The following is a 17,015-nucleotide window of genomic DNA, read 5'->3' on the forward strand; positions in this document are numbered from 1 at the left end:
CACTCATTAAGACCATCACCTACTGGCGGTTTTAGTTTCATATTTAAAGTATCATTTTATTTTAAAAAAATATTTCAATATTCATTTTTAAATCCATTAATGTCCATTAAAATATACCCAAGTTTGTGTGTAATTGTGTTGACTCCAAATATTTTTTCAAAAGCTACTCTTTTGTGAACCTTTATATAATGTTTTTTTCTGGATTTTCTTTGGTTGGTATTCTGTCTCTATACAGTTAAAATAAACCTTACAGACATAAAATTTCAAATTTACATACAAAGAAACGAAGGGTCTGTAATTTTTAAGTGGGCAAATGTACAAAATCACCAGGGGATCAAATAAATATTTTCCCCACTGTAAATATATATATATGTATATGTATATGTATATATGTATATATATATATATATATATATATAGCATGTTTATGTGACCTTCTACATATGCTCAGTAAGTTGCTGGATCCATGGATCCATTACAACCAAAGTGAAATTTTAAAGTTACAGTAAGCCATTACAACCACACAACAAGTTAAGATGAATTCAAACAAGACATTCATGTGTATTCAAATATTACTGGGAAGCAAAGTTTATTTTCCGAGAGAAAATTACTTAAAACTTAACATACTAAAAAGGACAAATACAGGACAAATACAGTCAATACAAAAGGGGTGATAAAACTTTGACCAATCAACAAAATCACTTAAACTGCTTAGTCATTACATAACCTCTATTGTGAAGTTTTACATTATAAAGCTTTAAAGCCAATTATGCAGTTAAAAATGTTAGAAAAGTCAGACTAATCTAGTTTCAATGGATTCATCAAAATTACATGATTGCCAAAAAGCACTAAACAAAAAAAAAAAACACATTTTGACCTAAGCAAAAAAAGAAAAAAGAAAAAAAAAAGCACAAATCATAATGAACTATATTCAAATCTAGCAAGAGACTGTGATGTGTAAATACTGAGAACATAAAAAGCCAAGCTGATCTTTGAAAACTACAAAACAAAACAGACAAATGTTTCTAGGTATGTGAGTAATGTCTCATTCATTGGGATTGGGGTTGGCATCAGGATACTGGGAGAGGTCAAAGGTCAGGACTTTACTGATGACGCAGTCTCCTTGCTGTCGAGGAAGGGCAGACAATGAGTAAAATGCATAGTAAGTCACTTTTATTCATACAGCACTTTAACAATACATACTGTTTCATAAGCAGCTTTACAGTTTCCATACTGTTCATGTTTATAACTTCTTCATATACCTTTTAGTTCACATTAAGCAGTTTTGAAGTGGGTGATTCCCTAGGGAAACCAGGGTTACATACGTAACCTTGAGGCGTTCCCCTTCAGGAACTCGAGCTGCGTCGAGACGCTTTGGGAACGAGAATGCCCACGCCACCAGACTTTCAAGTCCCTGCATAGTGTGTATGTACTCAGCACAACTATGGCAAAAGGACAGAGGAACCAAGAGCGGTATGAACGTCGAGGTCATAGAACCTGACAAAGGTGAGCGGCGCAGACCAACCCGCAGCGTTACAAATATCCTGCATAGCCACACCCGACAGGAAGGCCTTGGAGGCCGACACGCTTCGGTTGGAGTAAGCCTTGACCCCAGTCCCGAGAGGAGCTGGATGAGTCAGAGAGAATCAGAGGGGACAGTGCGATGTCTCCTAAGACGCAAACAGATCCACCAAACATTCTCCAAATCTGACACACCACATCTGGGTGGAGTCTCCATTCCTCAGGCCTTGGCCCCTGCCTCAACAGTTTGTCTGCTCCCTGATTGAGATGCCCAGGGATGTGCACTGCTCTCAGCGAGAGGAGTTTCCCTTGGGACCACACAAGGATCTGGTGTGCCAGCCTGTGCAGGGGGCGCGAATGCAGACCTCCCTGGTGGTTGATGTAAGGGGTCGCGAACGCAGACCTCCCTGGTGGTTGATGTAAGAGACCACCGCTGTGTTGTCGGTGCGCACCAACACATGATGGCCTCTCAGGTCTAGGAGAAAGTGTTTCAGTGCTCGAAACACGGCCAACATCTCCAGGCAGTTGATGTGCCACTCATGACTGCACCCCAACCGGTGAGGGACACATTCGTCGTTAACGTTACGCGACGACAAGGAGCTCCCAGCACCGGGCCCTGTGACAAGAACCAAGGTTTCCGCCACGTCTAAGGTACGAAAGCATCGCCGCGTTACCTTGATCATGCGAAGCGGATTTTCCCCTTGAGCCACCACAAGCCCTTCTTGTTCTAATACCGGAGCCTGCTTGGGACCGACCACAGTGGAAACGATTCCGTTGAAACGAAGCGGAGGAGAACCAAACTGAATTCTGTAACCTCTTTCTACAGTCTGCAGGACACCATCGTGAGATATTTGGCAGAAGCTTCCACGCTGGCAGAAAATCTACTAAGCCTCTTGAGACTGATCTCCGGTGTAATAGGAGCGGCTAGTTCGGTGCCCTGAAGTGGAGGACCAGCAGGGAACGAACGCACCAGGCCACTCTGGAGACCTCCTTAGAGGCAGCGAGCCTCCCAGAGCCGCTATGTTTCCGGGCAGACACTGAGATGTGCGCTCGCTGGAGACCGCTGTGTCCTGAAGCATTGGCGGTGGCAGGGTTAACAGTTCGGCCTGCTGAGGGCAATGAGGAGAGACGGGCACCGTGTAATGAGGCGTACACTGCTCTTCCCCAGCGGGGGCTGCCCTCAGAAGCCCTGGAACATAAATATCAGGGCTTCTTGGTCGAAGACTTCTTGGCCAAAAGGACGGTCCTCAGATCAGATCAGATCCTTCTCTTTAATGTCGGACAGAGTCAGCCACAGATGCCTCTCCGCGGCCACTAAGGATGCCATAGTCTTTTAGGGACGATGAGAAAGAGGAGACAGATAGTCCGAACCCTGGGAGGATCTGGTAGTCGAGGAAGAAGAAAAGGACTTGCCCGTCTCCATTCCCTCCACCAGATCCATCTGTGATCCCCACGACCGCCGCCGCCGCTCTGCCTCGGCAGCAGCGGGGCCTGAGTCGCGAGGAACGCTGGCGAGGGCTCGCTCCTTGAAAGAGAGCCCTCCGGGAGCGAAGCATCCGCAACGAGCGGCGCTCGCAATGCGCGCAGTCAGCTCCCTCAAGAGCCGACTCAGCGTGCTTCGCTCCCAAGCAACAACGCAAAGGCTGTGTGTATCCCTGCCCGTGATGTAACGAGGGCAGGGAGAAACACACAGCCTAAACTGATGCTTGCTTTTATCATGCCCGCCCTTGGACTTGTCTTTTGCTTTCGTCATTGCTGCTTTGTTTGTTATAGTGACAGACAACGGTAAACAAGACATACACACACACAGAGCGCTTCGCTGAATGACAGAAGCTGTCGCTGTTTCCACCGCAGGTGAAGGCGTTCCCAAAGCGTCTCGACGCAGCTCGAGTTCCTGAAGGTGAACCAGGTATTCGATAAGACGCGTGAATTTCGATTTTGCTTAACTATTCCTGCGTTCACATTTTAATGTGATTTAAAATTATTTAAGTACAGGAACAGAAAGAAATTTGTTTTGTTTCCGTGCAGCGCACACGAAGAGCGAGCACAGAGAACAGCGGTCTCGGTGCGAATTCCCGGCTTGTGTCAGATCTCAAACCATTCTGTGCATTTCCACTGCAGAAAAGGTTGTTCCGGGCCAGAACTGACTTCTTTCATATTTATCGACCAGTATGCAGAAAACTACGTCAGTATATCATAAACACAGCCGTTTTTGTCTTAAAAGTCCCCCTGTAGTCAAAAATGTTATCCCTTATAACTCATCTTTGATCATCAAAATTACATATTTAAGTATTTTTCTGTGAAAATAATTTTCTCATGCCTTAAAATAGCTTGAATGTAACTCTACACCCTTGCCTCATTTACTAATACTGTAAAGCTGCTTTGACACAATATGTATTGTATAAAGCGCTAAATAAATAAAAAAGTTGAATTTATGTAAAATAGTTGTCAACTGAAGTTAGCCATTATATTGTCAATTTGAGTATTATGAAACCTGTATGTGGTTTCTCAATTGCAACATATAGTGTAGTGACAAATATATTTAATCCAGAATTATTGTTAGGTGATGTGCATTTCTGCAAAGATTTTTTTTTGTCATACCACCCACTCCTAAGCAGTATCATTGAGATGTTGATTTAAAGTCATGCCACAATATTATATATTTTATATATATAGCACAGTAATGAACACATGATGTAAGTGAGAATCTTACCTCTGGATAGACTCCGATCAGGGAGTCTGCTTTTGTGTAAAACTCCTCTTTGAGGGAGATCACTATAGCCTGGAAGTTCTGCACTGACTGATCCTTGATGTAGTTTGCAACCTACACAACACACATAAGGGTAAGTGAAGGATGACAATTTTTTAATTTTTGGGTTATAATAAGATACAATATGATCTATAACAAGTGTATACTATTTTAATCATATGTTTTTATTGTCTACTGATCTGTTTTAATATAAAATTATGGGTCATCCATGAAATCCTATCAGCCATGTGTTTCAATCTACACTGCACCATAAAGGTTTAATATAAAAATTTATTGTTTTGGGAAATGGAAATATGCAGACACATTTTAATTTATGACATTTACAGAGTATACAAAAGTTATGTATATAAAATGAAAAGGAAAAGAACATGAGATCGCGACTTTATACACACATTATTATTACTTACATGACTGCTGCATTTCTCATTACTGTATCTTTTTCAATATTAATGCCTACATAAACATCACTTAAAAAGTAAAATTAAGACAATTGCAATTCGAAGAATGTCTGACAATAACTTAAGACAACTTGATTTTACAAACCTGAATAACCATCTCATTATTAAAAAGGTAAGTTTAAGGCCATTAAAAAATCAATTGAAAAGAATGTTGAGTTCAAATGTTTACAACTTACAACTGCAGACTATCATAAATATTCAAGAAATAAGTTATATCACCCAAATCAATGCAATCAGGTAATACATCAGTGGACTGAATTGAGTAATGTTAAAAAATACTCATAAATAAAAATCTCATGTTTAAAAAAAATCTCATAAATAAGTGAGAGCATAATGAAGTGCACATTTAGAAAGCACACAAAACAAAGATCTACCACATTACACTTGTGGTCCCTGCTCCACCTGGATATAGTGTGAAGCACAGCAAAATTGCCTGAAAAAGTGCATTTTAAGCCGCATCTGCACACCATTTTACATTACAATAGTAATTACAACAGAAACATATTAACTGATAATATTTATAATTAGAATTTCTTTATTATTTTATTGTAGTATCACAGCTATTGTAATGATTAATATTTCTATAAAAAATATTCATATTGATTAAATGTGGACTAAAAGTCTATTTTGAGTGCACCAGGTCAATGTGAATGCAAATAAACTTTTGTTTGTTTTTAGCTCACTTGGTCACTGAAAGAAGCCAGAGTTTGTTCTTTGAAAGGGCTGCTGCACAATTTTTAACATCAAATGTAATTCTTAAAGGGGTCATGTGATGCGATTTCAGTTTTTCCTTTCTCTTTGGAGTGTTACAAGCTCTTGGTGCATAAAGAAGATCTGTAAAGTTGCAAAGACTAAAGTCTCAAATCCAAAGAGATATTCTTTATAAAAGTTCAGAGTCAGCCACACCAACCTAAAACGGCTCGTTCTAACACGCCCCCACATATCTACGTCACTATGTGGGAAGATTTGCATAACGCCGCCCAAATGTTCACGCAAAGAAAGGCGGCGTAACTTTTATTCTCACTGTAGTATTGTTGACGCTGCAGCCATGTCGTGAAGATGCTGTGTGCTTCGTTGTGAAAGCAAAACTACTTTGTTTGGTCTTACAAAAGAGGACGATATCCGCTTCGTCATGCCTAGAGCTGATCTGTGCTGGTCGCTGAGGGAATACTTTATAGGGCGTTTTGTTCAATGTGTGTTTGTCGGTTCGTTATCTCATGTCGTGTCTCCTTGTCAGTTCTCTGTTTTCAGTTCACGCTCAGCCAGGGTATGGATCTTCAGCCCTCGCCTTGTGCAGGCCAGCGCTGAGTGAGGAACGCTGCTCGGGAGGAGCCCTGATCTTGACCGAGACTCCGGATTATGATCACATTTTGTCTCCGTCTATTGTGGTTACAAAATAAACCCTTATTTTTCACTTGCACTTGGATCCTGACTCTTTTCTCCCGTAACATCAACAGTATGGTGAGGGGCGTAACATTTCCGTCTCACGCTTGAGGTATTCGGTCAATCACAACGCATTGGATAGCTGGCCAATCACAGCACACCTCGCTTTTTCAGACCGATGAGCTTTGTAAAAGTTGACGCGTTTCAAAAAGGTGGGGCATAGAGGAGAAACAATAATGTACAGTATGTGGAAAATAATGTGTTTTCTTAACTTTAAACCGCATAAATACATTTCATTACACCAAATACACAAAATAATGTTATTTTTAGCAGCATCATATGACCCCTTTAAGACCTGAACAAATTCTACAGAAGAAACAAAATCTTGCAAATCTGTGTATGATTTACAATTTTCATTATTACGTCAACTATTCCTTCACAACTTTAAGATTTAGAAATTTTAAGGATTTTGACGTGCCATTTTTGCTGCCTTGATATCTAAGCAGCAGCAATAAAATATCTTAAATGCTCATCATATTGCAGTTGCAATATATGACAATATACACCTCAATGACTGTGTGTGTGTGACTTTTTTAAGCAGTTTCTGGTATAAACCCTGGTGTGAAACAAACCTTGCCAATGTTGGTATTGTCCAGGGCTGCGTCAATCTCATCCAGCACAAAGAAGGGAGCAGGCTTATAGCTGTAGAGGTAAAGACATTGTGTCAGGTACTGTCTGGTGAAGGATGTGATTTCACATGAGGGTAAATATGTGCTGTACATACCTGTGAATGGCAAACAGTAAGGCTAGAGCCGCCACAGTCTTTTCTCCTCCAGACAGGTTGTCCATGGGCCTGAAACGTTTGCCTGGGGCTACACAATTATAGTTGATACCATCCAGATATGGCTCCTCTGGGTTCTCAGGCCCCAGAAATGCCTGGCAAAAAACACACATACACAAAAATGACTTGTCTTAGTGTCTACGAGATGATTAGGTTTGCAATGACTAACTTGATAAAGAAAACACCTGAAAATGACTTAAATTAGCAATTAGTTTGATCTTTACATTGAGTGCTTTTGCACTGTGTAAGCATAACCTTAGTAAGCAACATTTGTTGAAAACAAACAAAAATTTTTTTTTCAGAAGCCACAGGACACACCATAGCAGAAAGACAGACACGTTTACAAAAGCACAAGAGCCCTTTATACACAGAGGTTGTGAGTATATAAATTCATGAGGATGTTATATACAGGGTTTCTACAGACATGAACAAGTTCAATTTAAGACTTTTTAAGACCTTTTTAATACCACCTTATATGAAATTTAAGACCTAAACCTATAATGGAAGTACACATTATATTACATACATATTTGTAATATTTCATGTGTTTAACGTAAAAAGAAAACAAAATATCATCACTGTAATAAATTATATTTATTACTAAAATACACAGAGAACTTTTCATATCAGAAAACAATATTCCATTCAAAATATCCCCACAAAAGCACTGTATCACCAAGATTTTTGGTGGTGCAAACAATTTGTTCTGAAGGAATATTTTCATCAATGTTCTATCAACTTAAATCTGCATATTTTTATTTACCTTTACAAAGGCCTATTTTTACAAATGCATAAATAATGTTTTGATATATTAAACATAAAACGTTGAATACTGATATTTGAAATTATTTAAATAATAAAAAGGTACTTTAAATGTGAAATTAAAACCGCCAGTAGGTGGCAGTGGGTCACTGTTAATAAGTGAGTCATTGCGATTGAACTGAATCATTTTAATGTTTGATTCATTCAGGAACGAAACACCATCATGTTGCTCAGAGACGCAAAACAGTGCTGTGGCTGTGTTTGGAATTATTTTTGTTGTCGAAATAGTGCAAAAACAGGCAATATGGTGTCTAAAACGCAAGTCTCTTAATTAACTTATAGTTTATTGAACTGTTGTAAAAAAAAATTTTTTTTAAAAATGGACCCACTTTACATTAAGTGGCCTTAACAACTATGTACTTACATTTAAATTAATAATTTGGTACAATGCACTTATTGTGTACACACATGTTTTTACATTGTACTTATATTTTAAAAATACCTGCATGTAATTACATCTGTAATTACTTTCTGTAATTACATTTATAAATTACACAGTTGACCCATCCCTTACACCTTAACCCACCCTTAAACCTACCCATACCAACAAACCTGTCCCTAACCTTACCCATATCCCACCTCAATAGCAGCAAAAGTGTTTTGCAATACAATATTAACACAATAAGTACATTGTACTTAATTTTTGATGTAAGTACATAGTAGTTAAGGCCACTTAATATAAAGTGGGGCCAAAAAAATAAATAAATAGCACACATAATCGTGGTAATTTTGTGAAGAAAAAAAACGGACTCTTCATGTGAAATTGATAAACTATATGAAGTTGTATAAATATTTAGGCCTACATTTTCTGCCCCCATGTATTGAATTTGTGATCATTCTGAATGTATTTTAATAGACTGAATCATGCAGTGAAAGAGCGCACTGTAAATGCGCACGCACACTAGACTTCACGTAATGTGTGCACTCTGTAGGTGTTTTGCATGCTTTTTGCGTCATAAGAATATTCAGCAAAATAGCTCACTTGTCATGGTATGTTACTTAGCTATATCATGTTATGAATAGAAGAAACACACTGAGGTAAAATTTCAAAATGTTTAGTTTGAGTTTCTTTATGTGTGCTCATTTGTTTTGAAGTCTCTCACAAAAAGACAAACAGAGTGAGCCTCAACAGCGCGACCTTGATACCAGAAATACATACACTATCCATTATAAATCGCTGTTTACATTGAATGTAGGCTAATAAAATTAGAAGAATCATTCTCGCATTTCCATGCTTCGCTGGTTATTATTATTATTTTTAGTCACTTATGTTTTAATCAGGTCCGGTCAAAAAAAAAAAAACATTTTAAACTAGCTAGAAGGCTGATCAGCTGTAGCTCGACCCATATTATTATTGATATTATTGAGAACATTATAAGGTAGTTCGACCTGTTTTCTGCTACTGCGATTTAAAAAAAAGGTAAAAAAAAAAAGCCAATAATTATCGATACCGAACTATATGAAACATATCATTGATACATTTTTTTGCTATATCGCCAACCCTCTACGCACACCTTGGCAATATAACCGCCATTGGCTAGTACATTTTTTTGTTTACTCGCCAGACTGATATCTAAATGGGGACATTACATAGACTTCTATTGTTTTTATATACAGATAGTTATACACTTTTTAACCTAAACCCACCCCTACCCCTCACAGAAAACGTTCTGCATTTTTACAATTTAAAAAGTAAAAAAAAAAACTTTGTTTACTTTATTTTAACAGTTTTACAAATGAGGACATCCACAAATTGAGGTTTTTGCCGATTTTGTCAGGCTTTGCTCACTTTTGGGTACAAATTTGTCCCCAAAATAAGTGACGTGACATGTGGCCAAGTATGGTAACCCATACTCGGAATTAGTGCTCTGCATTTATCCCATCCAAAGAGGTGCGCTGCGTGCTACATACTGCGCATCCATTGAGTACATGACATGATCCATTGAGCGCATCCAAATAGTACAGATCGCTTGACGGAGAGCGAAAACTCTAGAAAGGGCACAGTCAGCGTGTTTATCGAGTGAAAATATTTGTTGAACGCCTCTCACACACATACTGGCGTGTAAAATCTAAGAATTTATTAGCCAATAGCTAATGTTAGACATTATTTAGTCGCATATGCGAGTGATTTACTCACAATGTAGAGGGTTGCATCAAAAATTACTTCATAGTTTCTACTTTCAAAAATATATGTTTTTTTTTTTATGATCTTGCTGTACTATAAAATGTGAAAAATGCTAGAAAATTAGTTGGTGTGTGCAAACTTTTGACTGATAGTGTATGTCGACCACTGACATGAATTTAGTTCGTTTTAATTAATCCAGACTCTCAATACTAAATACAGGTAAATTTAGCACAGACGAACCCAAGGTACATTACTACTGGCTTCCACGTGGGTGATTTTTAGTCGCCCAGAGTAAGATTTACTCGCAATGTAGAGGGTTGATCGCCCAGCCCTAACTGAGAGTGACGTTTAGATGAATATGTAAATATTTGCTGCTCACGTTCCTTACAATAATAAAAGGGAGAAAAAAAAACATGACAGCCGCTGACAAAACAGCAGTTCAGAAAGCATCTGATCATAGCAATGTGGAAATGTTTGCACAAGCTCTGCAATCAGGACTCCAGAAGTCACGTCACATTTCTGTATATAATCATGTATACAATAGATTGATTTTAAGCAAGCAGCTTTACAGTATTAAACATGAAAATACAGTGTTGCTTTTAGTAAGAATTACAACTTATGTTTCTGCTATAAAGCAGCTCTAAATGTATATGACAGGGTAGCTGCAGGATTTTTAAGCTCAAATTTAAGACTTTTTAAGACCTTTTAAAAGACCTGCACAAATAAAATTAATACCATATGAGCGGGGTAGGGCAATGTCTATGGTAAACTATTAAACTGTAAAATTACTGTAAAAAGCATGATTTACAGTTCAGATACAAGTTTTCACAAAAACAAAACGTTTTATAAAATTATACAGTTCACATTTCAGCCTTTAAATAATTTTTAAGTCAAAAGTATTAATTATTATATTAATTGTTATCAATAAATTATTATATTAATTAAATAACATACAAACACATTTTACTGTTTAGATTTTTATAACGAATTACCCTGTGTGTTTGCAGGGTAAAAACATGGGTCGATTTTCACATTAGTCTGAACAAAAATGTTTCCTGCTATACCGAAGGCTGCAGTTTAGGACCGCATTCCTAGGACCTTATTTTTTGGGACAGCGCCAACTAGCCAATTCTATTCCAACAGAGGAGACCTGATTCAAACATCAAACAAACTGATGCAAAGACTAGATCTATGGAAACTATTCATTTTTTATCTTTCCATCTTATTTTTAATGTAAGAGCTAGCGTGAACTTCAGTGTTCGAGGGGGTGTCAGCAATCTCCATTTAGCCTATTTAGCTGTGCAAAACAGTTCATTGTGCTGCTAGATGTTGTAAATGAGTATTTGTATTAAAATTATTTTACATTTATTAAAGTACTAATAATCACACTAATTTGTACCGCAATTGTTTCACCGTTTACTGCACTTTAAGTGGGTCACACATCAGACGTGAAGCTGCGCTGCGAATGAACTGAAGTCTCGCACAAACACAAGTCTTTCTTTCCAAGAAAACTGAATTTAAAATTTGAATATATATAAAATATATTTAAATAAATTAGGTTCAATATTTCAAGAGGGTTACCAATGGGTATGTTTAGGGTTAGGAGTTGGTTAGGACAATAATGAAGTGTACACAATTAAACAAATACATAATTCCTTAAAAATAATATACAGAATTGAATAGCAAGTGCTATAAAATAGGGTTACACTTTACTTGAAGGGGTGTGCATAAGACTGACATGACACCTTCATAATCATGACATGACACCTACTGAAGACAATCACCTATTGCACCTTTAAATCTACACCCCACTTACCATAATGACAAAGCAAAAACGGGATTTATCACAACTTTGCAAATTTATTAAAAGGGAAACACTGAAAAAATTACATTGCACAAGTCTTCATACCCTTTGCTTTGACACTTGAAATTTAGATCATCATCTTTGAGATGTTTCTATACTCCGACTGGCGTTAACCTGTGGCAAATTCGGTTGATTGGACATGATTTGGAAAGGCACACACACCTGTCTATATAAAGTTTAACAGCTGAAATGGATGTCAGAACAAAAACTAAGCCATGAGGTCAAAGGAATGGCCTGCAGAGCTGAGAGACAGGATTGTGTTGAGACAGATCTGGGGAAGACTACAAAAAATTTGCTGTGTTGAAGGTTCACAGGAGCATTTGGCCTCCATAATCTTTAATGGATGAAGTTTGAAACAATCAGGACTCTTCCTAGATCTAGCCTCCTGGCCAAACTGAGCAATCGAAGGAGAAGTGTCTTGGTTAGAGAGGTGATCAAGACACTGATCCTTAAAAATAATAATATACAGAATTGAATAGCAAGCGCTATAAAATAGTATGAACCGCTAATACATACATATAGTGCCTATAGAAAGTCTTCATACCCCTTAATTTTTTTCACGTTGTTATGTTGTGTTATGTCAAACTGCTTTACATTTCTTTTTATAATACTATATAATAAAATAATAATAATAATATTAAAGGTACAATAGGAGATCTTGGAAAATGCTAACTTTAGCCTGATAGCACTGAAAGCAAGCGTCCCACCCTCCCTGCAATCGCCGTCCAAAGCCACGCCCCCTGAACGCATTTACACTCACAGACCAGAGACACTGGCCAAACTGAGCAATCGAAGGAGAAGTGTCTTGGTTAGAGAGGTGATCAAGACACTGATGGTCACTCTGGTTGAGCTCCATGATCTTATATGGAGATGGGAGAAACTTACAGAAGGACAAACATCACTGTGACACCACCAATCTGGGCTTGATGGCAAAGTGACCAAACTCAAGCTTCTCCTCAGTAAAGATACATGAAACCCTGATTGGAATTTACAAAAATACACCTAAATAAAAGATTCTCTGGTCTGATGAACCTCAATTCCTTGTTCATGTCTGAGGGAAACCAAGCACTGCTTATCACCTGCATAATACCATCCCAACGGTGAAGCATGGTAGCGGCAGCATCATGCAGTGGGGTGTTTTTCAGCGGCAGGGACTGGGGAAGTGATCAGAAAAGATGGAAAGCTGAATGCAGCTAAATACAGAGATATCCTTAATGAAAACCTGGTTCAGAGCGCTTAGAACCTCAGACTGGGCTGAAAGTTCACCTTCCAACATGACAAATACCCTACGCACACAGCCAAGACAATGCAGCAGTGGCTTGGGGACGACTCTATGAACGTCCTTGAGTGGCCCAGCCAGAGCTGGGACTTGGAGCCAATCAGACATCTTTGGAGAAACCTATAAATGGCTGTCCACCGATGGTCCCCAGCCAACCTGACAGAGCTTGAGATGATCTAAAGAGAAGAATGGCAAAAAAACCCAAATGCAGATGTGCAAAGCTTTGCAAAGTCGTGATAAATCCGGTTTTTGCTTTGTCATTATGGTGAGTGGGGTGTTGACAAAGTGCTTCAACTAAGTTTTGAGTTAAGGGTATATGAAGACTTGTGCAATGGCACTTTTCAACGTTTCCTTTTTAATAAATTTGCAAAGTTGTGCTAAATCTGGGTTTTGTTTTGTCATTATTGTGAGTGGGGTGTAGATTTATGTGGGGGGAAAAAAAGTAATCTAAAGCAGTTTAACACACAACATAAAATGTTGCTCATAAAAATGAATAGGTATGAAGACTTTCTATAAGCACTGTACATACAAAAAATAAATAAATAAAATGTAAAAAATCTATAGGGTCTTAGAAATGCGGTCCTGAAACTAGAAAGCTGAAACTGAAGTCCGGTATTGCAGGAATACCCTACTCACGACAACAGCTTTATTAAAAATGCACATTCATTCTCTGCCAGCAGGAGGCACTTTCGGATCGGTTTCCCCAGTAATGGCAGAACGCATGGCAGCGCAGCACCGGACTTTGAAACGTGCAGCGCTCATATTTATTTAGTAAAATCATAGCCTTTTGAAGTTTAATCGTAACATTAAGCTGTATAGCAATTCTGGTCTGTACCCAAATTTAAGACCTCTTGAAATCATAATTAAGACTTCCTTGTACAATTTAACAAAGATTAACAAATAACAAAAGAAACAATTTAAAATACTTTTCATGACCTTAAATTTGATACAAGTAAATTTAAGACATTTTAAGACTTTTTAAGGACTCGCGGGAACCCTGATATGAATATGTATAACTCAGTATTTCAACAAATTGCAAGAGCAACCCCTACTGATTAATCAGTGAAATAAATTGTTTTAGTATTCGTTAGATTAATAAATTATCAAAATAATCAATTGTTGCAGCCCTACTCAGCACTTAAATGTATAATTGCACTGTAACAAGGGCTCCTTAAAATAGTGGAAACATGTTTTTTTTTCAAATACTTTATTGTTGTTGTTAGTATTAAAAACTACCTTAAAATAACACTTTCTATTTCAGGGTTTCTGCAGACATGAACAAGTTAAATTGAAGACTTTTTAAGACCTTTTTAATACCACCTTATATGAAATTTAAGACCTAAACCTGTAATGGAAATACACATTTTATTACATACAAATGTAATATATTTAATGTGTATAAATTAAAAAGAAAACAAAATATCATTGCTGTAATAAATGGTATTTATAACTACGATATACTGCGAGCTTTTAATGTCAGCAGACAATATTCCATACAAAATATCCCTGCAAAATAACTGCAAATACACTGCAAATAACAATAATTACAACTGCAATAAATAATGTTATGAGATTAATGTTTTAAATGCATTTATGAGTATACAAATAAGAAATGTTGAGGGGAAAAATGCATACTTTTCAACATACTTCTCAACTGAACTACCAGTAAGTGACGGTAAGTCACTTGATGAGTGAGTCATTGAGTCATTCATTCAACTGATTGAGTGTTTTATCATGCTGCTATCTTAAGGACTTTCGTGGACAGCTGACTCCTAAAGTTTTTGATATTCTTCATATTCTGTGTGGTGGTCAGCTAAGTTTAAATAGATTTTTACCTTTTATGGGCATTTTACCTTTATAAAGCCATTTTTCTATAAGTGTGCATTATCTTTTGAGTCAAATTCTTACATTTAATCAGTGAATTAGAATAATAAGACATTTGGGCTGTTACCAAGCAAATGAAATCAGTATCAACAAAATTCAACGCAAAACAGCGCTATGGCTTTGTTTGGAATTATTTTTGTTGGCGAAATAGTGCAAAAACAGGCAATATGGTGTCTAAAACGTAAGTCTCTTAATAAAACTTCTAGTTTATTGAACTGTTGTAAAAAATCAGTATCACATTTGTATATGGTAATTTTTGGAGAAAAAAAGGCACTCTTCCGTGTGAACTTGAGTATAAATATACACATTTTCTGCCCCCATGTCTTGAATTTGTGATCATTCTGAATGTATTTTAATAGACTGAATCATGCAGTGATCAGGCAGAGCGCACTCTAAATGCGCACGCGCACTAGACTTCACGTAATGTGTGCATTCTGTAGGTATTTTGAATGTTTGGTTTTTTTTGCGTCGTGAGAAAATTGAGCAAAATAGCTCACTTGTCATGGTGTTATTTAACTATATCATGTTATGAATAAACTAAACATTTTGAATTTTTACCTCAGTGTGTTTCTTCTGAGTTTATGTGTGCTGTCACACTCATTTGTTCTGAAGTCTCGAGACAAACAGAGTGAGCTTCAGCGCGAGCTTGTATTCTGTATTCTGCTAACTTACTTACCGCGGGAAGAAAAAATCTCCGGTCTGTCCAATGATTGTAAACAGTCATTAGGTCCGTCAGACTTAAGATATTTTAGCAGTAATGAGACCAAAAATAATTAAGACCCATCGAATCCGAATTTAAGACATTAAGACTTTTTAAGGCCTTATATTAGGAAACCGTTATTTAAGACATTTTAAGACTTTTTAAGGACAAGCGGACACCTTGTATTTGCATATTTCTATTTTTTCTTTAATTTTTAATTTAGCTCTCAAACCTATTATGTTTTATTGCATAAAAAGACACAAAAGTAACTCCATAGATTGCTGTGTCAAGAGTGCTTGTGCTTATCATTGCCTTCAAGAAATGTTTTTCCCCAAAGCAAATAACTTACAAATAATAAGCAAATAATTTACATGTAAAAATATAACTCCAAAATGTATCACCTCAATGTCAAGGCAAGTATTTTCATTGTGCATTACTGCCTGTCCTAACAGGTAAGGTGCTGCCATTAGAATTGAGACCTTTGTTTGCGGCTATCCATAATTTAGTAGACTATATAATAAGAATCATATAGTAAACAAAGGTGAATATTTTCAAATATATTCAAAGAAGAGAACATTTTTTTGTGTGTGCAAAGGCAGTAGTTTAAGGCTGTGTAGTGGTTAAGTGCTTGCAGAAGAAGTGTGTCCTTAGCTGCCTTTTGAAAGATGTGATTGCTTGTTGATGTGTCATTGTTTAAGTACCTGGGCACTGCTGTTGCGGGACAGAGCTTTATATATCTCATCAATGTTGGTGGCCACAGACTCAAAGCAGGCATTGAAACGGTCAAATCTCTCCTTCTTGATCTGTTCAAACGCCTGCTTGGCTTTCTTCGCCCTCTTCCTGGCAGCTTCAAACTCTATGATGTTCAAACATACAAAAAAGTATCATTTACTCACCCATTCTAAATCAGGTTTAATTGAAAATATCTTAATTTGTGTTATGAAGATTAACGAAAGTCTTTGGAATGACATGAGGGTAAGTAAAGGACATCGTTTTAATTATTTTGTGAACTAACCCTTTAGTGCATCAAGTCCACACATACTGAAGGAAAGATTTTAAATCTAAAAGATTTTATAGAAATCTTTTCACAAGTATTTATGTTGTGGGAGGGGAGACAATATCACATCCAATGCTGGTGACAGGCTAACAAGTAGATATGCTACCATCAAGGATGTAACTCAAAGTGGGCGGAGCAGGCCGTCGCCATCTTGGCAGCACGTCACCACGCGTCACTCCCGGATTATCGAAAAAGGGCAAAGAGGCAGGAGCTGGTTGCTGAAACCACGCCCACCTAGCTTGACGCCGGTGACAGCAGCGGCAATCCACCTGTCACTCAAGTGACCACGCCCTTAATTATGCAGAACTTTA

At 37.4% G+C, this 17,015-nt stretch overlaps 1 protein-coding gene across 1 annotated transcript in view; it reads right to left on the bottom strand.

The window, feature by feature from the left end:
- Positions 1 to 644: 644 nt before the first annotated feature.
- LOC107704222 (structural maintenance of chromosomes protein 1A-like) overlaps positions 645 to 17,015 on the bottom strand; it is a 56,164-nt gene continuing 39,793 nt past the window's right edge. The window contains exons 22-26 of the mRNA XM_016507109.1: positions 16,349 to 16,503; positions 6,917 to 7,068; positions 6,765 to 6,834; positions 4,235 to 4,345; positions 645 to 1,126 (exon numbers count right to left, since the gene is read on the bottom strand). Of these exons, the coding sequence (XP_016362595.1) occupies positions 1,046 to 1,126; positions 4,235 to 4,345; positions 6,765 to 6,834; positions 6,917 to 7,068; positions 16,349 to 16,503 (569 nt within the window). The 3' untranslated portion in view covers positions 645 to 1,045. The remainder of the gene's footprint in view (positions 1,127 to 4,234; positions 4,346 to 6,764; positions 6,835 to 6,916; positions 7,069 to 16,348; positions 16,504 to 17,015) is intronic.

This window comes from Sinocyclocheilus anshuiensis, unplaced genomic scaffold (assembly GCF_001515605.1).
Source record: "Sinocyclocheilus anshuiensis isolate Anshui unplaced genomic scaffold, SAMN03320099.WGS_v1.1 scaffold1878, whole genome shotgun sequence".
In the NCBI taxonomy this organism is placed as follows: domain Eukaryota; kingdom Metazoa; phylum Chordata; class Actinopteri; order Cypriniformes; family Cyprinidae; genus Sinocyclocheilus; species Sinocyclocheilus anshuiensis.